The sequence below is a fragment of the Chiloscyllium plagiosum genome, unplaced genomic scaffold (genome assembly GCF_037043375.1).
Source record: "Chiloscyllium plagiosum isolate Xiang-an unplaced genomic scaffold, Cpla_swu_hap1 HiC_scaffold_22, whole genome shotgun sequence".
Taxonomy (NCBI): Eukaryota; Metazoa; Chordata; class Chondrichthyes; order Orectolobiformes; family Hemiscylliidae; genus Chiloscyllium; species Chiloscyllium plagiosum.
In genome coordinates this window covers 41,171,567-41,198,772 of record NW_028270160.1, presented here as the reverse complement: position 1 = coordinate 41,198,772, position 27,206 = coordinate 41,171,567, and the positions used below count along the sequence as shown (strand labels likewise).

Here is a 27,206-nt window from a genome sequence, read left to right as displayed (position 1 = left end):
ATGTCAAGTGTGACACCACACCTTTTTACCTAACCCTACAATGATTAGGGATATGTTTGCAATCATTTAGGGTAAATCATTATGTTATTCTATACTCAAAACAAATATTGTCCATTCCAGCATCACACTCAATTACATAGTAGCAGCCAAGTATCATGTATTTGTATTGAATGGTGATTTCATAAAGTATTATTTAACACTTTATGATGGCACTATTCAAGATGACTACACAACATTTTCCTGTATAATACAATGTGTATTTAATGAGTAAACTGTCTCCCTTATCACAAGGAATTTTTGTCACAGGATGATGCTATGCTGAATTGCAGTCAATAACAAAGAAGTTCACGTTGTTACAACCATGAGAAGGGTTAAAGTTCTTCATAATTGTCGCATGATTTCTTTTTCATGTGCTCTAATCTCCTTGCAATAAAGCCCAAAGTGAAGGTTAACATGCTGAAGCAGCAGGATTAGGTATGTTAGCCTTTATTGCAAGAGGATTTGAGCAAGAGAGTAGCCAAGTCTTGCTTCAATTGTGCAGAATCTTGGTTATGACTGCACCTGGATGAGTACTGTGTATCATAACCTTAGGAAGGATATTACTGCCTTAGAGGGAGTGCAATGACTTGGTCCTGAAATGGTCTTATCAACAGAATTAGGAAAATTAGACCTGTGTTCTCTCTCAACTTATTAAGAATGTTTTAATTGAAACCTTCAAAAGAGATAGACAGGATTGATGTATGTAAGGTGTTTACCCTGGTTGGGGGAGCCTAAACCAGGGAGCACAATTTCAAAATAGAGGGAGACCACTTAAGAGAGAGATGAGGAGAATGTAATTTTTTCAGAAGACTTCAATTCTTTAGAGTTCTTTAATTCTGAGGACTATCGTACATTCATTGCTTATGTTTAAGGTAGAAATTGACAGATTTTTAATTATCAATGACACAGTGATACGCAGATAGTGTGCAATAAAAAGGAATGAAGCAGATGATTAGCCATGATCACACTAAATGGTGGAGTAGACACACACACTGAATGACCTACTCCTGTTCCTGTGTTCTGAACATATCATTCACTATCTAATTACTTGTTGTACCTGCATCTGAAATTTTTACATTCTTAGCACAGATACATCCGAGACACTCTGAATATTGACATTATAAGTTTAAAGCTTTTTTAAAAATTCTGCTTTTCTGTTCTTACAACCAAAATGAACGAGATCACATTTCCCCACATTGTTCTCTATTTGCCACTTTGTTGCCCACTCACTTAATCTGTCTATATCTCTTTGTGTCCTTCTGACAGCTTACATTCCCACTGAGTTTTGTGTCAACTCAAGCTCAGTTGTATCATTCTCTGCTCCCTTGTCTAAGTCACTGATATAGATTGTAAATAGTTGATGCCCCAACACAGACCCTTGTCGTGCTCCAAGTCCCTGTGTGTCAGTTTGAAAATTGATGATTATTGCCTTCTGTCTGCTTCCTGCCCATTCAGAAATACTTTACTAATATGAATGTATCACCTGCTGCCCAGAACGTAGCATGTATATTAACTGTTTGTGTGGCATATCAAGTGCATTTTTTTTGGAAATTCAAGTATACTACACTAATGGTTCTCTTTTATTCTCCCTCAAAAATCTCTAATAATTGTGTCAAATAGGATTTCTCTTTCATAAAACCATGGTTATTTCATCTAATCGTTCTATGTTTTTCTAATTGCATTGTTATGATTTCCTTAACAATTTCCTGATGATTGATGTCATGCTAATAGGCCTGTGGTTCCCTATTACTCTCTCCCTGATTTCTTCAATAGCTGTGGTATATTTGCTAACTTCCAATAATGGTGGGAAAATCACAAAATCTAAGGAATTTTAGAAAATCATTGCCAATAATAACAATACTCTGTCCAACAGTACATTACTGGGGGTGGGAACTATAGATTACTCTCATCAGCATTTCTGACCCTTGCTGTTCCTAATCTTCACCTATTTTGATTCTACTTTCTAATTTTCTGAGCCAAGAAACTCTCAATAATACCCTTAGGTCATCCTTCATTATCTACTTCCTTTGCCAAACTGTCTTTTGAAATGTGGTACACCCAGGAATATTTATTTCCCAACCTTGGTCATCTTATAACCATGTATGTGCAATTATGATTTGATCTGAACTATTTATCCTAGTCTTAGAATTCTGATAATAATGCAATCATCAATTCAATGATTGATAGCACATCCATTCTCACATTTTAACCAGTAACTCAATATCACTTGGGTTGTGCTCAAAATAATCCAAAGGATATTTTAGAAATATTCTACAAAGACAATTCATTGCAAACTTCAAAGTCATGAGATTGTATGACCAGTCATTTCCATTATTTGTGTGGCGCATGTCCTGTTCAGGATTTGGCCAAGGTATAGGTGTCCTTTTAATAAGCATTCCATTCTCTAACCTAAATGTTTGCTTTCTCCACCATTTCTGCACAATAGCTACCACATACTGCCCAAAAGATGCACTGCAGCAGCTTGCCAAGTCTTCATCTTATAGCACTTTCCCACATCTCTGACCTCCACTACCTAAAAAGGATTGCAGGGGCACAGAAAGAACATGACATCAAAATTCCCTGAAGAGTCACATATCATTCTGGTTTGGACATAGCAAAGAAGAAAGAACAGTATAATGAGTGAAAATCCCTCCTCATAACAGAAAGGAATCATCTTCACTATTGGGACTGCAACACTTCATGAAAAAGGGCATTTCAGGATAACTGAGAACATAAATAATGACGTTCTGAGCACCACCTACATCCTGTGGACTTTGTTTTTAATCGTGGAGACCTCTTGCTTGTTCAGAAGATAAAAGGGCTGGTTCGGTAGAATCCAGAGTCTCAGAGAAGGAAGGACAATATATGCAAGGCAAATCCAAAATAAAAGCTGGATGTTTAAGCTATTCTCAATTTATTTCAAATATTAAATGCCAATTAGTTTCTAATAGGATGCATCCAATGCCCTTTTCAAGAAAGATTATTTAAACTGATGATTCCCCTAATACTTCCACAGTTAAAAATGCTTCAGTGTAAGTGAGCCTGCAATGCCCCACTTAAATTAAAATGTACAAATATGGCGATGTTGGAGAGCTCGACTTGCTTTGGCAAGATTCCAAGTACCCAGAGTCTCAGCTTCATCTGTTCGCATATAATTTTGATGAATTCTCCAAATGTGGGAAACATAACACAACCTTTGTTGCTGCTATTCTGAGCTCACAAATGTCCCACCTTCCACCAACAACGTTTTCCCTTTTCTCCCACTCAACACTGGGAATTGTGTATACAGTGGGAGGTGGAGAGAAGGTGGTGAAGAACTCCAGCAGAGAGACACTGAATTGCATGTTTCTATGTTCTTAATATAGAGAAAAAAATTAACATAGTTTTCTCAGATGTAGAATGGCCAAATATGATCTGTACTATCGCTGAAAAAAAAATTAATAAAACAATATACTAACTTCATAAACAGCGAGATAATGTTAAACACTATTCAGTGTCACATAAAGTAAAGATCATACTTAAAAGAATCAATATATATCTTTAAAAAAACCTATTTCAGTCTTTCATGATTCAAATAAACTTGCATTTTGAATTCAGATTAAAACAGGTGATAATTTCAAATCACTGACAGAAAGATTGAAACCAGAGGATGTATATTTTAAAATAATTAGCAAAGAAATAGGGAAAAGATGAAGATAATCATTATGAACTGCAAAAACACTGCGTAAAAGGGTGACAGTATCAGATTCAGTGGTTATTCCTAAAGGGAATTGAATAAGTACTTGAAAAGGAAAACATTTGCACAGTAATGGAGAAAGAGCAGGGTTTGGTACTAACTGGATATTTCATAAGCCATGATGGGCCAAATAAAGTCCTTCAGTTTTACAGGATTATATACGTAGTTCTTACATTCAGTGATTCTATGCAGTACCTGATTACAGCATGAGAAACCAGTGACGTACACGAGACACCTATATTCTTTAGAGGCAGAGCACGACATCAGAAGGTTGCTTTATTTCACGGCTGCTAGAGACACTTGCTGATTACACAGTCCTCAGCCAGAATAATAATAACATAGCGACTGCACATTCACAAGACTGTGCATGCTTTCCAGTCTGTTACCTTTGTTTGAACAACTATGCACTATTCAACTCTGCCAAGTAGGCGGGGTATAAAGTTTCCATACTGGAAAAATGCGTAAGTTAGTATATGTCAGCACCTTTACAAGTCACAATGTGAGCAAGTTCCTATACGCACATCAAGATTGTTTTGTGCTAACTTAAATGTATGTACATAATGCTGGTTATTGTACAACACTTTGCACATTTTCCAACCTTCCATCCATACACTGGTATCACACGTTTTCATAAAAAAAGACTGATTATGATGATACATATACACATATTTTGTAATGTTAATTTGGGAGATTATCTTTTCCAGGCAATGGTATTTGCTTTCCAAAGCCTGTAATAAAATCAAAGCCATGAAACAATGCCTTCCAAATATGTTTTAACACCAAAACCATAAGTTAAAATTATACCCATAGCTAAAGTCGAAACAAAGGGAATAATCAATTGTATAAGAATAAAGAGTTATCATTAAAATTATGAACAATTATTATACACATTTCATAGCATAATTAATTAACCATTGCATCGCAAAACTTCATATCTCTAACATTGTACTTACTGTCCATAATTTAATACCATCTTCTATGCCAAATTAGGGCATTTAATCAGACAACAAGATGGTGGATGGGGCCACTGCTGTCTTCCTATCATTGCCCTGATTAAGTTTATGGTGAAAAAGCTTTCCCTGCCAACAACATACACCCTTCATTGGGCAATTAATATGTCTGACTCCATCAGTGATCCTTGGCCTCAGGTTGGTGTACTAGCGGCAGCAACCACCGCTTCTCTTGTGGCACTGCAAAGCAAAACAAGAGCTCTGATTGGTCAGCAACACTCACAGAGTAGACTTTTTACTCCCCAGGCAAGGTCTATTTCTGCCTGTTTTAAATTCAGGAGGTGTACCTGAAAAGAGGTGATTCAGAGCTCTCCATCCAATGGGCAAAATACTGGGACCTTCCAGTAAATGTATCCATGTATCTTTAGTGACTATATAGGGAAAGGTGGTGTCTCAAATTACACCTCTATCTCTGTGGAAGTGAAAGTTGTGGGGAGAATATATTGTCTACATCGTGGAAAGGACATAGAAATACTGAAAGTGGTTTTGCTAACCGGTGGACTGGTACACCAGCTCATCCTGCACCTATGCCTCATTTTCTCAATGGAGCATTCCCTATCTGGAAGCAACATGTAGCCTATTAACTAAAGAAAGGTCATATTGAAGCCTCTTGTCATTGGCATTCTTGCTGGCTGAGAGGCCTATCCTGTAGAGGGGTTATGTCCCTCTTCTGTCCTATTGTATTGGCCCGTTTGCAAAGGATTTGATTTTATGTTAAGGTTGAAAAAATTGGAAAGACTTTTTTGAAATGCCCTCTCTCTCTCATTTACATACCATGGCATCACCGGCTTTGAGGGCCCACCCATTGTCTGAAGTGGACGGCCAATTATTGGCCAATTCAGAAAAAATAACAGTGACTGTTACTTAAATAATTGTGGGCATATGACCCTCAGCTTCATTTGATCCTAACAGCAGGCACATAAAACCAGCAGGACAATCCTGCCCGATATTGTTTGCTTTTCTCTTTTAGATTAGATTACGTTAGATTAGATTACGTTACAGTGTGGAAACAGGCCCTTCGGCCCAACAAGTCCACACCGACCCGCCGAAGCGCAACCCACCCATACCCCTACATTTACCCCTTACCTAACACTACGGGCAATTTAGCATGGCCAATTCACCTTATCTGCACATCTTTGGACTGTAGGAGGAAACCGGAGCACCCGGAGGAAACCCACGCAGACACAGGGAGAATGTGCAAACTCCACACAGTCAGTCGCCTGAGGCGGGAATTGAACCCGGGTCTCTGGCGCTGTGAGGCAGCAGTGCTAACCACTGTGCCACTGTGCCGCCCATAATTTTGATTCCCGTTAATTGGTTTTTCACAATATATAAAAATGTATCATTTCAATATCATTTTCAGCAATTCACAGAAAGAATGAGGACAGTTAATATCTCTTTAAAAAATCTTCCAACCTTTCGTTGTTATTCTTTATGTCATGCATTTTGAAGAGGCAAGGGGATAATGCAGCATATGTAAGGCATCTAATAAAGATGTAAAATTTTTAACCCCACGATTTTTTTCCTCTTCCCTTCTCCTGAGAGATAGTGGCACAATAAACTTAATCAGGGCAATGACAGGAAGACAGCAGTGGCCCCAGGGCCACTCAGGGATCAAATCAGACTAAATTTGTTTATAAGGTTTAGATGTAAAAACAGACTGGTTTGCCCACAAACTCTGCCAATGCTTGCTGAAATAAACATTTTTTCCTACTTCCACTTTGCTATTCTAGCAGGTAAATACACTGATCGGAGGAGGCTTTAGGGCAGGACATAATCACCAAAGAGTGTCAATGACAAAAGCAGAGTTGTGATCAATAACAGGCATAAATACGTAGAGGAAAGGGGTAATATTTTGGCCGATTTCAATGCAAAAATGATGGTATAAAGGTGACTCGAGGGTTACTTAGGACAATGAGACTCTGGACCATGTTAACAACAAAAGCTTTTTCCTGCATTAATAGATTCCTGCATATTGAACACGCTGAATTTATTTTAAGTGTGCAGTTAAACAATCTCTGACACTCAATTAATTGAACTTTTCTCAGTGCATGATAAAGTGTTTCTCTCTTATTTCCCTTCCGAGGGAAGAAGGGTTTACATTTCCATGTTCAAAATAGTGTAATACCGATTAATTCAAGTTGAACCCAGTCTTGGCACGGTCACTGCATTTGGCTGCAAAGGGCTGTCAGTGATGTGCTTGTTTTTTTACAGTTTATGCTGTACCCACCATATAATGTGCAAAGGCACAAAATTCAATGGATAAGTGTCTACGGCAATGTCACAATGGTGATATTGAAAATTATCTGTTAAATTTTAATAAGGTATGCAAGACATAATCTGAAATTATTCTCAAAAGACATTACTTGAGCTATATAAACAGTCGAGAAAATGTAATGAGAATGATTCAGTCCCTGACCTTCTTATGCTAGCTTATGCCCTGGAGATTTTAGGTAAATAGTGCCCAGAGTTTCTGAAATGCAAGGACCACATTAACAAATACACCCAAGCTTATTGTGTTTAGACACAACTGCTCAGAGTGGAAGCAAGCCCATTTCACTGTAGGGCAACAAAATTTGATAATCCTGTACATATAGGTGCTAACTCATCAACTCAAAATATTGGCATGATTCAGTTAGGAATCATTTAACCTCCTTGACTCCACTAATTAAATATGACAAATTTAGACACAGTTATTTGAGGTAGTAAAAAAAGGTCATTTCCAAGTCTTTGATGTACATATTTTTAAAGTATCAAAGATATATGTGGAAGGAGTGAAGATGTAGATGTCTCACTATCAAACTGAACAGTCTAACAAGCTCTAGGGATAGAGTGTCTTCCTTTTGTTCCCAATATTGAAAATTAAGTTGGCAGAGTAAAGAATATTGACCTGGAATTTCCTTGTATATTTGGTGCAATGATGTAAGAGCTGTGATTGCTCTGAGAAATTAGTGGATAGGTAACGTGTGCTGATTTTACACTAGAACACTTCTTAATTTTATTCAGGGACTAAATAGACTGGGCAAAAGACCTCACAGACCTTTGAATCCTACCCCTTGTGCTTTAGATTACCAACGCAAAAAAACTCATCAAAATAAAGGTGAAGAATCACATTGTTCTCGATGAGACACCAATGAACCGTTGTCGTGTTCCAACAAAGAAAGCTTCAGTCTCATGTCAGGCTCCTCATCCACCTACTCTGGATTAGTGGTGCTGGAAGAGCACAGCAGTTCAGGCAGCATCCAAGGAGCAGCGAAATCGACGTTTCAGGCAAAAGCCTCCTCATCCACCTAGTTCTGCTTCTTTGTTTTCAACCTCACAAATGATGAATATTTGAAAAAGCATTGCAATTTGGAACAGGAACACCAGTCATGTTTATAAAACATGGCTCTAGCTTGCACTTATGAAGGCACGGGCCAGGCACAGGGGATACAGTCTGGTGGATGGTGTCACGTGAGCAGTGAGAATGAGGTCTTTGGACTGCTACCTTAATAGATTTCAGTGGAGACCTTGAGCCTTAGTGACTTGCATTTTGGCCTTCAAGACGGGCTATAGGATCCTTGCGCAGAGCCACACTACATGTACATTCTAATGATCATTCACCACAACCAATACCAAATTACACAGGCCAAGATGCTACTGTTATGACCAGATGATGAGAGGTCAAATAATAATCCTTTTCACGCTCTCCTCATTTGACGGCAAGTTTTTTTCTGTTTGAAAAGGATATACCCGTCAACATTTGCGTAAGACCAATCAGTTGCCTCTCTGCTAATTTATTTAAAAACCCAGAGCTCTTATGTCATTGTTGCATTGAAAATTATGAGGAAATTCCAGGCCAATATTGTTTATTTTAAATTTAATTTTAATTTTAAATATTAGGAATAGGATGAGGTCATTCCACAGTTGCCTTGGCCTGGAATATTTCTGCTGATTTTCCCTTGTTGCATATTGTTTCTTACATTTCAGCATTTACTAATGAAATTTTTAGGAAATATCACTCTCAATTGCTATTAGCAGCATCAATATATTTTCATTATGAATTGGATTAAGGAAATCCCAATTCATTATAATCAACATGTGTTCCTAGACAGTTTATTCAAAGAAATAAGCTCTTCCATTTCTTCACTTGAGAGAACATTCTGTAAAAACTGATACATGCCTAAGGGTTGCTTACAAATAGTGACATTTCTAGGTATCCCTTACAAATATTGGCAGTTATGGGTAAACCCAGTGAAATACATTCCCAAGTGTTGCCTGCAAGAAACTGGTACCATCCAAAGAACCCCCTACAGATATTCCCAAGGAACTGTACAAATATTGACACTCTCAAGGGTTCCTAATAAAATAGATATACATCCAGGAAACAATGTGAATACTGACTTACTCCTAGTTATCTCTAACCTTAACATACATCAAATAAAATCTCTGATCCAAAGGGCATGGATCAGATCTTGTTGCCAATAGACTTGTAAATAAGAATAATTTATCAGCAAGTCAACAGGATACACTGTACAGGATGCCCAATCCCAACAGCTGAAACTGTGAGATCTGGCAGGCACTAAGGTGATACCATACAATAAATATTTTGCTGCGTCAGTGAACTGAGAAAACCACAGCCTGAAATATCTGTCAATGCAAAGCTAAATATCATTGACTCAAACTTTCAAGGTCATTACATTTATTGCTACAAGACTTAAAAGCATTCAGAAAAGATTTACAACGACGTTGCCAGGGTTGGAGGGTTTGAGCTAAAGGGAGAGTCTGAATAGACTGAGGTCATTTTCCTTGGAGCGTTGGAGGCTGAGGGGTGACCTTAAAGAGCTTTATAAAATCATGAGGGGCATGGATAGCATAAATAGACAAAGTGGTTTCCCTGGGGTGGGGCAGTCCAGAACTAGAGGGTTTAGGATGAGAGGTTTAGGATGAGAGGAGAAAAATGTAAAAACAACCTGTAATGTTTTTACGCAGAGGATGGTGCATGTATGGAATAAGCTGCCATAGGAAGTGGTGGAGGTTGGTACAATTACACCATTTAAAATGCATCTGGATGGGTAAATGAATAGCAAGGGTTTAAAGGGATATGAGCCAAGTGCTGGCAAATGGGACTAGATTAGGTTAGGAGATCTGGCCGTCATGGAAGAGATGTTTCTGTGGTGTACATCTCTATGACTATGCCTCTATAACTATATTGCCACCAAACGTAAGGAATAATGCGTGCAGTGTTGGAAACCGAAATAAAGGAAATAACTTGCATGTGTATAGTATCTTACATTTTCTTGGGCATGTTCAAAGTACTTCATAGTTAAATTAATTAACTAGTCACAGGTTTGTAGTCAAACCCAGCAGTCAATTTGCACACAGCAAGATCCCATAGAAGCAAATAGATAACTATTTTGCTGATATTGGTTAATGGACAGTTGTTGGCCACAACACCAGAAGAATGTTTGTGTTCTGCTCCAAATCCAACTTCAAAAAACATGTTTTAAAACTTGGCAGATATGTGACCATTGCTCTCTGCAAGCTTGTAGGAACTGTTTTAGAATGGCAGTCACACTTCATACGCTGGCAAATAACTTTATTCAAATGTAATGCCCTGTATTTTCAAATGACCAGTTTCTGAATGGTAAATGCCAATTATACACGGGGAACCTGCAAGTTCCAATTGGAGTGGACTTGAAAGGAACTGCATGGGAAATTGAAGATTCTGCTGGTCAATTTCCCTACGTTTGGTACGCTCTGAAATTATCCATTTATATCAGAAAATCCAGAGTGTTCTATTTAAATTTACTTAATAGTAACTCAGGAAAAGTTAGACAGTTAAGTACCTAGTCTAACTGCTGAGTAACTATTTAATTGACCCCCAACTTACAACACCCACCCATCTACACCTCTCCCTGATACTAATATATCCCCAGCACTAGATTTAACAATCTTCCCACTATGTCTGGCATCCAACACCACTCTCCACCCTCCCAGGATCAAACATGGCCCCTCCTCTCTGCCAGACCCATTTATTCCGCCCACCATACCTAACTGTCCCAGATCTGCCATTGGAAACTCCCCCTCAACAATGGACTCCATATTCAACCCCACTGACCTCACCAGGGACCTGACAAGACCACTCCCCACTGCTGTACCTAACCCCCAACAACTACCAACCTCTCTTCCCCACCACCCCAACCAAATGGGTACCAATTCCCTATTATGCTAGGGGATGCAGAAACCCCTATTCCACTCTGAACCTGACAACGCTGTTCATCCCCCCCACCACTCAGAACCTGACACAACATTCGTTTTCCCCATCTCCACTAAGACCCTATATCTCCCACACACCTCGACCTATCCTCAATGCTCCATCACTTACCTGGCACCCTATTTGCTTGCCAACCTAAACCCCTATCTGTGTGACACCCTACCTGCTTGATATTCTACTTTCCTGGCACAGTATCCTGCTACCCACCCAGGGCCCTTCTCTCCCAGCACCCTAACACTTAAATTACACACTTACAGTTTGACTGCAGCTATCTCGGTGGCAGTCAGTGATTCTGCACGTTCAGATTTCACCATCTGGCAGCTGCCTGCTGTGCAGAAGGGGGTGTGGGTTTGCCTTCTTTTGAATTTTCCGTGCTACCAGGCACCTGTTAGACTGGAAGTACGGTTCCACATTTCTGAAGGTGCCTGATTGGAAATTCCCATCGGAAACACAGAGCTCTTTCATTGCATTTAAAAAAAGACCAGACTGACAACCTGTGTGAGGTTACTACTCCTCAGAAAGTCTTGCCCAATAGCTTACAATATACTGAGGAGGGTACAGACTGCTGTGAGCAATTCTATTCTGTCTGCAGTGACAAAAATTGTGAATAGCCTTTTCATTTCAACACGGTACATTTCAGATTGCTACACAGTCATGTTTGTGTGCATCTTTGAGGGAATATTGTGTTCCACCATTTGGTCCCATTCTCTCTCTGTATGTGCATATTCCAATCTCTCTTTCCTTATAAATCCTAACGCTGATTCAACACTCATTCCTCTCACTCTACCCCAATCTCATGAATTCTATTCTGCCTTGAACCTCACACTTACTATTCTATATCTATATCTTATTTTCCTTATCCTTACGCACCGCATTCCAGCTTTACTGTCATGTTGCTCATTCTCCATCTTTTCATACATCCCATTTTACCCCTCCTCCCATCTGTGCCCACCCTCACTAACTGCAATAAACAAAGAACTGCAGATGCTGGAGATCTGGAACAGAAATTGCTGGTGAAACTCTGTGGGGAGAAAGCAGAGTTAAATTTTGAGTCTGGTGACTCTTCATTAGAACTGGCAGTAGCAAGGAAATAGTGTTATTTATACTGGAGACTGGATTGGGGTTGGTGGCAGGAGAAGTGGGTGGATAGGTGGAAGTGAAGCCCAGACAGAGAGAGATATGAAAGGGGAGATAAATGAGGGGATTATTGATAGTAAATAAGGACAGAGGAGAAGCTGAATAAATGATAATGACAGCTGAGTAGGAGAGAATGAGTAGGGTGTGCTGAAGTCAACCCATGTGATACCAGGATCATGATATGGGAATGGGTATAAAGACACAAAAGGATAGAATCAGGTTCTAAGTTATTGAACTCACTTTTACTTTTGGTGTTCAGTCACAAAGAACCGTAAAAACTCATTCATCATGCCGAATAATGACCTAACACTTGTTATCTGTACACTCACCTATTACCCATTAACCAAGCCAGCTTTAATTATCGCCTGTGGTTTAAAAGCTAGTGTATGTGGTTCAGCCCATTGGCCACGTTCCCTATGTATGATCAATAAAACCAATCTGAATCATATCAGTGCCCAGCAGAAAGCAAGGTTTGTTCATCAGTTGATCACATTCATCTCAGACTCTGTACATTTATCTGGTAGTGATAGGATCTCCCCATTGTGTTTGCTTCCTCTGCTTTCTGTGGGCTTTCTTGGGGTGATCAACAGTGAGTAGAGTAGATGATTGTCAAAGCTGGCCTGGTGACAACCATGTAGCCACCATGGATTGGCATTAAAAACCTATCAGGGAATCATCCAACCTTACCTACTCTGGGCCACATGTGACTCCAGAACCACAGCAATGTGGTTAACTATTTGCTGCCTTGTGGATCATTAGAGATGGACAATAAATGCTGCAATGATACATGCATTCCATGAACAAATATTTTAAAAATCAATTTTAGCTTATGGCCTGATTCATTAGGATGGGGGTGGGAGGTGGGGATGGTTGGGGTGTGGTAGTAGAGGGACCATCCTGAACTCACTCCAATTCAGGGTTGCAGCCCACCACCCTGCGCTCTGATTGGGTTCAAATCCTACTCCTCTCCTCATAGGGCAAGTGGCTGTCGAGGCTCACTCGTACCCCATCCGGGTTCACAAGACCTTCTCTCCCACCCTTAACTCGACCCCACTCCACCATTCCAGAATAGCTGCTCTGCAACTCCAGGCAACTTTCTCAACAACTGAGTTAATTGTCTGACAACCCTTTTCTCTACATTTACAGACCCACACAAACCTGGCGAAAGAAAACCTCAACAAAAATTAAACCCTGAAAAGTAAGGCCGGTTCATTCACTAGACAAAGATAAAGTGCTGCTCTCTATGGTTTCAGAGTGTTTAAGCAAAGAGCAACACATCCCCTCAGGAGACTTGTGCAGCCACACAATGATTATAGATCACCATTTAATTCAAGGACAGGGTTTTTATGGCTGTCTGTTTTTATACCTTTTCTGAGATGATAAATTATTCTAAATGAGCTGAGAGAAGTTTCATTTCAATCATGAGAATCAGTAACTGCAAGTTGCCTCAGTTTTATGCATCTTAAGTTAAAGTTTGTTTTAAAAATGACTTTTAATTTTAAAAAGGCAAAGGATTTTTGTTTCTATTTACCACTTAGCCGAATTATGCATCATATTATAGAGACTTGATGATTTGCCATGTGTTTAGTGTAGAAGTTACGAATTTTTGCCTTACAGCCCACAATTTTGTTTTTGTTTTAGACTCTTCGCGTGAATGAAGGACCTGACCCGTGTTTTCCACAGCTGTGCAGCCACACGTGTACTCCTAAAAAGGAACAATTTCAAAGAAACTATTTGTCTTATTAAAAAGCATAGAAGCAGGAACCAACTAGGCAAACTTTACTTCTGCATTCTGATCTCTTATGATGTTAAGCTATTTTTGGTGCTGGTTTGATGTTTTTAACTTGTGGTTTATGTGCTGACAATGTTGACCTACCCTCCTTATCCACAATTCTAACTTATCACACAGCAAAAATTCAGGATGAATAACTGAGGTTGACATCACAAGTTCAGTAACTGTAAGTTGAAAATTAATTCTCCATTCAATAAGTTGACTATCTTCTCCATGGATCAAGTGATGAACATTAAAAGTCATGGTTATTGTTCTAACATCTGGTATTCAATAAAATATGGAATTATGAGGCACTACTGTCTTCACGAAAACAACATAGATTACACAGAATGGCATTAAACAGGAACACTCTATCACTGATCTGGATTATGATGATTGAAGCACCATAACTGGATTCTGTGTTAAGAGAACAATGTATTGTAAAAATACCCAGTTATTCCAAACCTTTGCAATAACTGCTCAGCCTGTCCCTGCCTATTGCACTTTGTATCATTGATGTGGATAAAACTTCTAAAACTGCTTCATAAGAACGTCAGAAGTAGAGGCAGATCTAGGTCTCTCAGTCCCTCGAGTGTGCATTGCCACTCAATAAGATCATGGCTGATTTGATCATGGCTTCAACTCTATTTCCTTGCTTGCCCTTCCACCACTTTTGACTCTCCTGTGGATCAAACATCTGTCTAACTCAACCTACAATGAATCAGCTCTCACTGCTTTCTTTGGAAAGGAATTCCACAGATTAAAAACCCTCTGATGGAAGTCATTCCTCCTCATCTGTCTTAAATGGGAAACCCTTTATTTTCAAATTCTGCCCTTTCATTCTAGATTCCCCTATCAAGGAGAAATTTTCCTTGTCTAAGCTGTCAAGCTCCCAAAGAATCTGATATGTTTCAATATGCTCTTCTAAACTCCAATGAGTATAGGCCCAACCTTTCAACCTTTCCTCATGAAACACCTACTTCATCACAGGAATTGACCTAGCGAAACTTCCCCAAACTGCTTCCACTGCAGGTATATCCATCCTTAAATAAGGAAACAAAAACATGTGGTCTCACAAATGTCCCACTAAAGTTCACAACCTTACATTTTCCCATCATATACATCACCTGTCAAATGTTTCCCTACTCAATTAATCCATTTGGCAGTTGGAACTTATTGTGAATAAATGTAAAGTTATCTACTTGGAGAGATAGGGGGAAAGGAAGTGAAGAGGATTAAATGATGAGAGATTGGGAAGTATTAATGTCCACAAGGACCTGAGTCTTCCTATTCATAAATTAGTGAAATAAGCAGGTGCAGCAAGCAATTGGGAGGCAGACCATGTCCAAATGCAGAAAAACCTGGACAATATCCAGGTTTGGGCTGACAAGTGGCAGGTTACATTCATGCCACACAAGTGCCAGTAAATGACCATTTCCAATAAAAGAGAATCTAATCATCACCCCTTGATGGTTAATGGCATTACCATCTTTGAATGCCTAACTATACCCTAAGGTATGAGGATTTGCAAATGCAAATTGATAAGTATAGGAATGATGATAAGTGAAAATGATGTAATGTAAGGTACTGTAGCAGCATTTTGCTGACCTGGTTTATAAAGCAGGATTATAGTAGGCTGATCAAGGGTGTATTTGAACAGTTGTGCCTTCCTATGAGCATTGGATAGCTGAATAGTTTAGCAGAAGACAGGTGAAACAGTGATTGTAAAGGAAGTGAGTGGTTGCTATGATGGATATGATTTGGAGTCAGAAGTTCAGAGCAAATTTAAGTCAGATTTTGAGAATGCAAAATGTCTGATTCCTCCTGGGATGATAACAGTGGATCAACTGAATCAGTGCCAAATGCACAGAGTTTATGGAAAAGGCCAAAGCCAATGGATCAGGCATTCCCAAAATTTAATGGAGGAAATTGTAGTTAACCAAGACTGGATGCAGTGGATGAGAGATATAAAGGGTGATTGCATAATTCGAAAATGATCTATGTCTGAGGGTCGTGTGACCAAGTAGTGGATGAAAGGATGATGTGTACTCAGGATAAATCCCTAAGGGACTCTAGAATGACAAAGCAGGGATGGGAAATGAATCCATTGCTAGAGATGCTTAAGTGTCAGTTGATAGATTAATTAATTTCTTGAAAGTTGATCACAAAGCAGGAAAATAGAAGATTGCCAAGAAGAAGTTATCAATGCCCATGGGAATATGATGGATCTATAAGAAAAGGAGGTAAATCAAAGAGAAAATTGAGAAGAAGAAAAGCAGACAGAAATACTTCACAGATCTTCAGTATGATTGAAGATGTGTCTGACTCCATTTGGCTTTCAACTTCTGATGCAATACAGCAAGGCTACTGGAATCTTTGCTACATATTTTACAGAAGAACATTCCAAAAATGAAAAGCATTCACAACAGTTAGGATGGAACATTATTTTCAGAATTACGATTGAGCATGATCTGCAGAACACTAAACTCATGCAGAGTGCTCAGAACATGGCAGTGCTAAATATCAAGCTAAAGACTCACTCACCGTTATATTTCCCTCACGACACTTAAAAGCTACTTTCAATTTCACTTTGACAATGTTGGTTTTGATTACTGTCAGAATTTCTGAAGCAGTGGAGTACATATTTTCTACCTTTCACTGGTATTTGTGCTGCTGTCACACCTTGTATAATAAACCAATTTGTCTCTTCACTTACAGTTTATGAAAAAAATACAGTAAAATGACTAAATTGTTGTGCCAATTATTTCTGCCTGCTTCCCCTCTCCCCCAAAGATCTGAACAAACATCAGGTGGAGCACACCCAACTTTCATCCAATCTAACCTGGGTCCATTTCAGTTTCTGCACTGAGGTCACAGTATTATCAGGATTAGTACTCCAAAGGAGTCCAGTTACTGCTGCAGGCTTGAGGGTTCAAGAGCAGCAGGTTATGGGCTCCCAGTCCCATGATCACCCAGAAAAAAAGTTACAATTCGTTCCTGTATCACCTTGTATTACATTTTTGCTTACACCCATCAATCCTGCAATTTGAGTAAGGTGTACTATAAGGAAGAAGTTGCCTTGACAGTAGATATCACTCCATTTTGGGCCTTATCCAGGAGAGGCCCAGGAAAATGAGATAGGAGACACAGTGATATCGCTGCAATTTTATTTGCATTACTATTTTAATGTTTGTACTTATGAGGCTATGCAAGCTCTGGGGGGAAGCCCCTGGAAGCTGGAGAGCTGATCATTTGGCATCCTCACCTAATCACTTCCTTCTGCCTGATGTCGGGAAACTGTGCATTTGGAGCAAGCATTTGGAAAAAGAAAAATTAATTTTCTAAAGTAAAATGGATGACATTTCAAACATATTCATATGTCAATTAAGTAAATGGTACAAATACAATACCTCCCTCTTTCATTGCACTGTCCAAAATAAAAGAAATTTTCAAAGACAAGGAGTAGTGCAGAAAACAGCAAAAAAATGTGCCTTTAGATAGTAGCTCTGATTTCAGCCAGAAAATATAGTGCCATTCTTTGCTCTGAGTACAGTGTTAGAAATCCTTTGTTTTTGTGTTGTCTTCTCTTGTGAAACACTTCATTACAAAGACTATACCCTGGGTTCTGCACATGTTGTGAAAATCAACACCTTTAAATGAGATTCTACATTACAATCTACATTAAACAGCAAACGTACAACTATTTCAGGTGCAATCAAATAAAATGTAACAGCATAGCTTACTGAAAGTAATGGAATTTCACTTGGAATTTACAATCTACTATCAGAATCACTGGCAATTTATAAACTGCTGCCAGGATCATTGGCAATTTACAAAAAACTGCTGGGATCACTGGCAATTTACAAATTGCTAATCTTTTACAAGCAATGCCAGAATCACTGGAACTTACTCGCTGAAATGCTGATAGAGGCAGCAACCTTTCTCGCATTTAAATATCATTTGAATATGTACCTGAAGTGCTGTAGCCTGTATGGCTTTGGACCAAGTGCTGAAAAGTAGGTTTTGGCTGGATTGCTCTTCCTTGGCTGACATAACCAGAGTGGGCAAAATGGCACATTCTGTGCTGGAAATTTCTACAATTTTGTGATTCATGTTTTTATCTGGTGAGTGTTAAAGTAGACAAGAAACCATTATGGGGTGGGGATGAGAGGGGGGTGGGGATGAGAGGGGAGGCAGGAATTCTCACGTTTGGCCATAATAACATGAGTAGGAAAATTGTAGAAACCTTGGAAAAGGCCACAGTTTGTCTGGCCCAGTGGGGTGTCGTTTTTCCCACAATGCCTAGTGTGACAAATCAAGTTTCAGAAAAAGCTGCTAAAAATATAGAGACAAACCCAGAATTAAACTATAATTAAAAGATTATGACAGATCACTGAATCAATAGAAATATTTAAGCATTATGGAGACAAAGTAGTGGCGTGGGGCCTGTGAAAAAACTAGAAAATGGGAGTAATGAAAGGAATAGAACTCTAGAAAGTCCAGAAATCAGGTGTGTAAGTAAAATGGTTTCAAAGTGAGCAAAATAATTATATTATGTAAATGTATGCACCCTGAGTACAGCCAAAAACACCTTGTAAGGAAGCTTGTGGGAATTGGAAGTGGGATCACGGACAACTTCTACAATTCACTTTTGACAGCATTCACACCCAGATAGGGCATGTTGACCTGGTAGGAACACTGGCACTGGGTACTGGGTACCAAACTTCCGACAGTCAAACTTCTCCCCTGGAAAACAGGAAACCAACTTAAAAGTTGCAGTTGAAACTGCCACCATCAAATGACAGGCATGAGAGTGATCTGGGAAGCTGACATGCAGGCCAGAAGTTGTATTTTGTTCAGCTTCATTCCCAATACTAATTAAGGCCCAAAACATCTTCCAAGGTGTTTGACAACAGCAAATCTCAAACATTTTGGTTGAAGAAATTCTTTTTGAATTTACGGGCAAACATAGACTTCTATCTAAATCATAACATAATATCATAATATGGAAGTACTGTATGCTAATAATGCTTTTAAAAAAAGAAAAGTAATTAATTACAGTTATCAATGGTATGAATGTGCCTGCTTCTAGCTGGGGAAACCGCTTGGTGAGAAATTTGGCTATGATACTTGTGAATCATTTTATACAAAAAAAATTTTCAGTGAAACGTTGCACAGCATTGTCCCCAAAACACCTGTAAAATCCCACTGAATTTAATTTACTCAGTGTGATGAGACAGTGATCTTCCATAGTACTGGCATAGTGGCTAGATAATGGTTTGAGACTAATTTGACAACGTTGCACATCTCTTTAAGAGAAAGTGCACCAATGCAAGAGGTTGCAAACTTTCAGCATATCTCTCCACAGAGGAGATGGAATTGTGTAGGACTGACAGGGTCTCAAGCTGCTGGCTGGAGAGCCAGTGAGAGTTCTATATTGATGCTTTTCAGCATGATCCTCTATATCTTGTGCCACTCTGCTCCCTCCCAAACCTTTAACAGACTATCAAGGCATTCTCCACAATCAAGCACCCTGAGGGTGGAAACATGGTTTGTTGAGGGCAGCCAGCCAATTAGAGGCTTGTTGCTCTTCTATGCACAGCGGTGCTTCTGGAGAGTCAATGGCTCGTACACCTGCTTGAGTCTTTAGATTCAGGCAGGAGCAGACAGGTGAGTGATGTTGGGAAAGGGAGTAAAGGGGTCGGGGGGGTCATATGGGACTGGGGATTTGACAACAAGGAAAGGGATGTGACTTTCAGAAGTCCCTCCCTTCCCAATACCAAGCCCTTCAATCAGGCACTGAGAGTCTTTGTTCAATGGATACCTCCAGCCCTACCACTGGGAGCTGCAGAGAAATACATGTCAGTGTTTGATTGTCATGCACCTTGCACGGCCAGATGCTTAACCATCTATAGGTTAACACAAGCTGCATCAAGATGAGGTTCTTAAGTGGGCATTAAGTGCCCACTATCTGTCACTACAGACCACCAGGATCCAAGATCACAGTATGAGAGGTACTTAGACACTTTCTGGTGAAGTATGGAAGTGGGGCAGCATTAATTTCCTGTCACTCAACAGTGATACATCATGTAATTTCAAATAAGAGGATGTCCAGAACTTCCCTTCACAGATCCAGAGTGACTCATGATCCTAATCATGTTTAATCACATTGATTAAACATTGGCACTGTGTCAGAACAGTGGAATCTCTTGTTGAATTAGACTTCGTGTACCTCCCTTTGCATTCTTTCCATTGTGCATACAATGGAAAACTTATATCTATAAAATCTGTCCCTCTCTGTCTATCATACAGTTGGTGCATTGCCGATTGAACTCTATTTTTACACGTGTTAGTTTTAAACACTTCCAAGTCACAAATCATCCTGTAACTGTGAAATCAGCATACAAAGAAGCTGTTTGTTGCTGACATATATGTTATATTAAGGTATTATACAAGTATTGTGAATGCATATATATTTTTTTATGAGGGCTAAACTTGTTACTGCTGGGCAACTGACTGAAATGAAGTCAAACCTCAGGGATAGCAACGTGTACCCACAGACTGCTGAGGCCATCCACATTTATTGGCAGAGCCATGGCAGTGACAGTGCAAAATTCTGTTAAATAAATTCCGCCCATTAAATAAATATGGCACCAGCATTATGCTGTAGGATACCATAAACGTGCATTCTATATCGTTTGAAAACATTGTCTGGTTGCTGTATCTCTATGGGTTCAATGCTTTCTGATGAAATATGAACTGTAAACACACACAAAATACACTCACTGTTTATTAATAACCAAAAAATATCAACTTTCGGAAACGTTTAAATACTCCTGTATTGACCCCAATGCACTTTATTGGAGGAAATGAGAGGTGGGGCCAGAAAATGTTCAGCTTCCATGAAAGATCGTTATTATTTTTTCACACAAGGATGTCATTTCTGCTGGGAGGAAATGCCTCGTCATGCCAAAAAAAATGCTAGTGAGATGCAATTACACTGAACTAGAAGTGTATGTATTTATAATCCATGGACAGAAATTGGAAATCATCCAGGTGCCAAAAATGACTGTTAATGATATCATGTGGATATTCCTTCGGTCTATTATTTTAACAGGGGCTTTGCTCTTCGGGATACCGATATGCTAACTGTCCACCCATTAATGTTCACAACTGTTATTTCGAGGCAAATGTGTGGAACAAATCTTTACTGAGTGTGACCACGTCCGAAAAGACAGGCTGATAACTCATTTGCAACAATGGAAGGCAAGTCTCTGTGTAAGGCACGTAGCTGCCACTGGATGTCAAAATAGCTACAGAGTATCCAAGCCTGGTGTGAGCGAGATAAGCAACTGAGCACCTTCAGGGAACACATCAGCTGGAAAATGGTTCGTGAGCAGTCGGGACGAGTAAGTATCACTTAGAATTATGAATCCAATATCAAAGAGCTGCAGAAAGCAAAACAAAAAGCTTGGATCCAAGGAAGCAGAAAATAAAGAAAATACTCTTTTAAAAAAATTCGCCCGTTAACAATTAAAAGTCGAAAGAATGAAACTCCACACTTGTAAGTTATTTCTCAGCGCCAGGCAGATTATCTGACAGTAATTAAGGCCATAAGACATAGGAGTGGAAGTAAGGCCATTCGGCCCATCGAGTCCACAGCGCCTTTTTATTATGGCTGATGGGCATTTCAACTCCACTTACCAGCGTTCTCCCCGTAGCCCTTAATTCCTTGTGACATCAAGAATTTATCAATCTCTGCCTTGAAGCCATTTAGCGTCCCAGCCTCCACTGCACTCCGCGGCAATGAATTCCACAGGCCCACCACTCTCTGGCTGAAGAAATGTCTCCGCATTTCTGTTCTGAATTTACCCCCTCTAATTCTAAGGCTGTGCCCACGGGTCCTAGTCGCCTTGCCTAACGGAAACAATTTCTTAGCGTCTACCCTTTCCAAGCCATGTATTATCTTGTAAGTTCCTATTAGATCTCCCCTTAACCTTCTAAACTCCAATGAATACAATCCCAAGATCCTCAGCCATTCCTCGTATGTTAGACCTGCCATTCCAGGGATCATCCGTGTGAATCTCCGCTGGACACGCTCCAGTGCCAGTATGTCCTTCCTGAGGTGTGGGGCCCCAAAACTGGGCATAGTACTCCAAATGGGGCCTAACCAGAGCTTTATAATGGCTCAGTAGCACATCACTGCTTTTATAGAACATAGAACATGGAAAAATACAGCGCAATACAGGCCCTTCGGCCCTCGATGTTGCACCGATCCAAGCCCACCTCACCTACACGAGCCCACTATTCTCCATATGCCTATCCAATGCCCGTTTAAATGCCCATAAAGAGGGAGAGTCCACCACTGCTACTGGCAGGGCATTCCATGAACTCACGACTCGCTGAGTAAAGAATCTACCCCTAACATCTGTCCTATACCTACCACCCCTTAATTTAAAGCTGTGCCCCCTCGTAATAGCTGACTCCATACGTGGAAAAAGGTTCTCACGGTCAACCCTATCTAAACCCCTAATCATCTTGTACACCTCTATCAAGTCACCTCTAAACCTTCTTTTCTCCAATGAAAACAGCCCCAAGTCCCTCAGCCTTTCCTCATACGATCTTCCTACCATACCAGGCAACATCCTGGTAAACCTCCTCTGCACCCGTTCCAGTGCCTCCACATCCTTCCTATAGTATGGCGACCAAAACTGCACACAATACTCCAGATGTGGCCGCACCAGAGTCTTATACAACTGCAACATGACCTCAGGACTCCGGAACTCAATTCCTTTACCAATAAAAGCCAGTGCGCCATATGCCTTCTTCACCGCACTATTTACCTGGGTGGCAACTTTCAGAGATCTGTGTACATGGACACCAAAATCCCTCTGCTTATCCACACTACCAAGTATCCGACCATTAGCCCAGTACCCCATCTTTTTGTTACTCTTACCAAAGTGAATCACCTCACACTTACCTACATTGAACTCCATTTGCCACCTTTCTGCCCAGCTCTGCAGCTTATCTATATCCCGCTGTAACCTGACACATCCTTCCTCACTGTCAACAACTCCACCGACTTTCGTATCATCCGCAAACTTGCTCACCCAACCTTCTAGCCCCTCCTCCAGGTCATTTATAAAAATGACAAACAGCAATGATCCCAAAACAGATCCTTGCAGAACACCGCTAGTAACTGCACTCCAAGATGAACCTTTACCATCAACTACTACCCTCTGTCTTCTTCCAGCCAGCCAATTCCAACTCATCCTCAATGCCATACCTCCGTATTCTTTGCAGTAGCCTACCATGGAGAACCTTATCAAACACCTTACTAAAATCCATATACACCACATCTACCGCTTTACCCTCGTCTACCTCCTTAGTCACCTTCTCAAAGAATTCAATAAGGTTTGTGAGGCACGACCTGCCCTTCACAAAATCATGCTGACTATCCTTGATCACATTATTCCGATCCAGATGTTCATAAATTCTATCCCTTACAATTCTCTCTAAGACTTTGCCCACAACAGAAGTGAGACTCACCGGCCTATAGTTACTAGGGTTATCCCTACTCCCCTTCTTGAACAAGGGAACCACATTTGCTATCCTCCAGTCTTCTGGCACTATTCCTGTAGACAACGAGGACATAAAAACAAGGCCAATGGCTCTGCAATCTCCTCCCTTGCTTCCCAGAGAATCCTACAATAAATGCCATCAGGCCCAGAGAACTTATCTATTTTCACCCTTTCCAGAATTTCCAACACCTCTTCCCTACATACCTCAAAGCCGTCCATTCTAATTAATTGTGACTCAGTATTCACATCGGCAACAATGTCCTGTTCCTGAGTGAATACTGACGAAAAGTATTCATTCAGTGTCTCCCCAATCTCCTCAGCCTCCACACGCAACTTCCCACTACTATCCTTGACTGGACCTATTCCTACCCTAGTCATTCTTTTATTCCTGACATACCTATAGAAAGCCTTTGGGTTTTCCCTAATCCTACCAACTAAGGACTTTTCATGTCCCCTCCTTGCTGCTCTTAGCTTATATTCCAACACTCTTGAGATAAATGACAACATTGCATTCACTTTCTTAATCACAGATTCAATCTGCATGTTTACTTTTAGAGAATCCTCGACTAGCACTCACAGATCCCTTTGTACTTTGGCTTTATGAATTTTGTCACCGTTTAGAAAGTAGTCCATGCTTGTATTCTTTTTTCCAAAGTGCAAGACTTCACATTTGCTCACGTTGAATTTCATCAGCCATTTCCTGGACCACTCTCCCAAACTGTCTAGATCCTTCTGCAGCCTCCCCACTTCCTCAGTACTACCTGCCTGTCCACCTAACTTCATATCATCGACAAACTTCGCTAGAATGCCCCAGTCCCTTCATCCAGATCATTAATATATAACGTGAACAGCTACGGCCCCAACACTGAACCCTGTGGGACACCGCTTGTCACTCCAATTAATAGGTTCTCAGACTGGAATAGGCAAACTCTAAGGATTTCAGTTTGTATTTAGCACCTTAGAGCAGGAACCTTGCACTGTTCAACGTGTGGGGACCAGGCAATGTGATACTCAGTCATACAACAGGAAACAGACCTTTCGGCCCAACCTGTCCACACCGACCACACTAGACCTAAAAAAGATCTAGTCCCAGGTGTCAGCATTTGGCCCAACTCTTCCTATTTATGTACAAATATTGTAATTGTACCTGTCTCCACCATTTCCTCTGGCAGCTCGTTCCAGACTTGCACTATTCTCTGTGTGGAAAAGTAACCCCTCATATCCCTTTTGAATCTTTCTCCTCTCACCTTATGCTTATGTCCTCTAGTTTTGGACTTCCCAACCCCAGGGAAAAGACCTGGGTTATTCACCCTATCCAAGCCCCTCATGATTCTGTAAATCTCCATAAGGTCACCCCTCAGCCTCCAAAGCTCCAGGGAAAATAGCGCCAGCCTTTCCCTTTTGCTCAAGCCCTCCAATCCCACAACATTCTTGTAACTTTTTTTCTGAACTCTTTCAAGTTTAACATCTGTCCTAAAACAGAGAGACCAGAAATAAATGCAGTATTCTAAAAATGGCCTAACCAATGTTTTGTACGGCTGCAATATAATATCCTAACTCCTGTACTCAATACATTGACCAGTGAAAACAAGAGTGCCAAATGCCTTTGTAACCATCCTGTCTACCTTTCAGGGAAACATGCACCTGCACCCCTAGGTCCTTTTGTTTGGCAACATACCCCAGGGTGCCACAATCTACTGTATAAATCCTGCCCTGATTTGCCTTACTAAAGTGCAAAACATTTATCGAAATTAAAATCCATCTGCCACTCCTCGCCCTATTGGCTCATCTGATTAAGGTCCTGTTGTACTCTGAGATAACCTTCTTCACTGTCCACCACACCATTAATTTTGCTATCATCTGCAAACTTATTAACTATATCGCCTTTACTCATAGCCAAATTGGCAGCATTTAACTATATGTGCACCTGCTGGAAGCCACTGTCTAATTTGCACATAAATAACAGCATACAGCATTGGGTTCAATCCAAAAAGAACCCAAAATAACAGGATATTGTTAAAACTCTAAGAGTACCAGAGCTTCTTTATCAATGATTTAATAGAAGAGCAGTCACTTTCTACATGCAGAACAAATATGAATGTTGACTTGCACATTCACAAAGAGACTCAGTTTGCTAACTTCACTGTTTCCATTTGTGTGTGCAAATGGTAAAAGAAGATAGTTTAGGAAAATTAATTTTCTGTGGTCATGCTGAACTCAATTCAGACTAACCCAATTTTGTACTTCCTGCCTCCTTGGTTTACTTTCATGCAGGGAAATATTGCATCACGCTCTATGCATAAAATAACCACTTTCACAACTTTTACATGTCTTACTAAACTTCATACACTCCTAAAATCAATAACATTATCACTTACATTCTTAAATATTCTCAACCCTTCTATAACACATATGACACTGCTCTCTCATCTCTCACATGTGGGTGTCAAGTTTACCCAACACAAAAGCAGAAAAGGGTTCCCTGGCTTAATGTTGTTACTTAAGCAAGTCAAACATTCTGCATCTTCAAACTAAAGTGACACCAACTGAGCACACAGTATCCAAACTCCTAACAACAGCTGCTAAAAAAAATTACTTCTGCATGATATGTTTTGTGAGACATATGTATTGGATTCCACATGCAACACAACTTCAAGTATTTTTCACATTCATTTATGGCATTGGGCTTTGCTGGCTGGGCCAATCACCATTCACTTCCTATCCCTAGTTGTCTTTAAGCAGGTGGTGATGATCTGCCTTCCCAAATTGCTGAAATCTATTTGGTGTTGTAAAACCGACAATGCTGTTAGGGAGGGCCTTCCAGCATTTTGACCAGTAACAGCGAATAAATGGTAAGTTAGGGTGGTGACTGGCTTGGAGGAGAGTGTGCAGATTGTGGTATTTCAATATATCTGTAATGCTTGACTTTTTAGGAGGTAGTGCTCATGGGACTGGAAGGTGCAGTCTAAAAAGTCTTGGTGAGTTACTGTAATGCATCTATTAGATGGTACGCATTACAGCTACTGTGCATCAGCGGTGGATGGAGTCAATGTTTGAGGATGTCGTGCCAGTTAAGCAGGCTGCTTTGTCGTGGATAGTGTCAAGCTTTTTGAGTATTCTTGGAACTGCACTCATCCAGGCAAGTGGGGAGTATTCCATCAGGCTCTTGACTTGTCCCTTGGAGATGGTGGATGGGCTTTAGAGAGTCAAGAGATGAAGTACTTGCTGCAGGATTCCTGGTGTATGACTTCCTCTTCTAACCGCAATATTATATAGCTAGTCTAATTAAATTTCTGGTCACTGGTAACCCTCAGGATGATTGTTACCCCACACAATTTTAGGCACATGGAGCAGCAAGACTCATGGCACCCAGAGTGCAGGAATTGCTTTGTTTTCAATCCTTCTCAGCTTCTGCTTTGTGTCATTATTAAGGTGTTTGGACCCAAAGCATGTTGCAGCTTGATCGACCAATTGTTGCCACTTTGAATAATCTGTAGCAAGCTCCTTCATGTCATTAATGTAAATAGTGCCTCGCTTCAAGAAAAGCTTCAGAGCATCTTTGAAGCAGTTTCTTTATCCTGCTCTAGAACATTGGTCACATGAGAGTTGAGAAAACAGGTAAAGAGACATTTTTAAGCCATCTAGGTACAATGTGCAGTCCATCACAGATGGCTTT

The 27,206-nt window shown here is 40.2% G+C and overlaps 1 protein-coding gene across 3 annotated transcripts in view; it reads right to left on the bottom strand.

The window, feature by feature from the left end:
* inpp5a (inositol polyphosphate-5-phosphatase A) overlaps positions 1 to 27,206 on the bottom strand; it is a 528,339-nt gene that overhangs the window by 491,140 nt on the left and 9,993 nt on the right. Inside the window, exon 1 of one of the 3 annotated variants that reach the window (XM_087998983.1) lies at positions 3,971 to 4,039. The exons of the other annotated variants lie outside the window; for them this stretch is intronic. Coding sequence (XP_087855109.1) covers positions 3,971 to 4,039 — 69 coding nt within the window. Of the gene's footprint in view, positions 1 to 3,970; positions 4,040 to 27,206 lie in introns of those variants that run through there. 3 annotated transcript variants of the gene reach the window in all.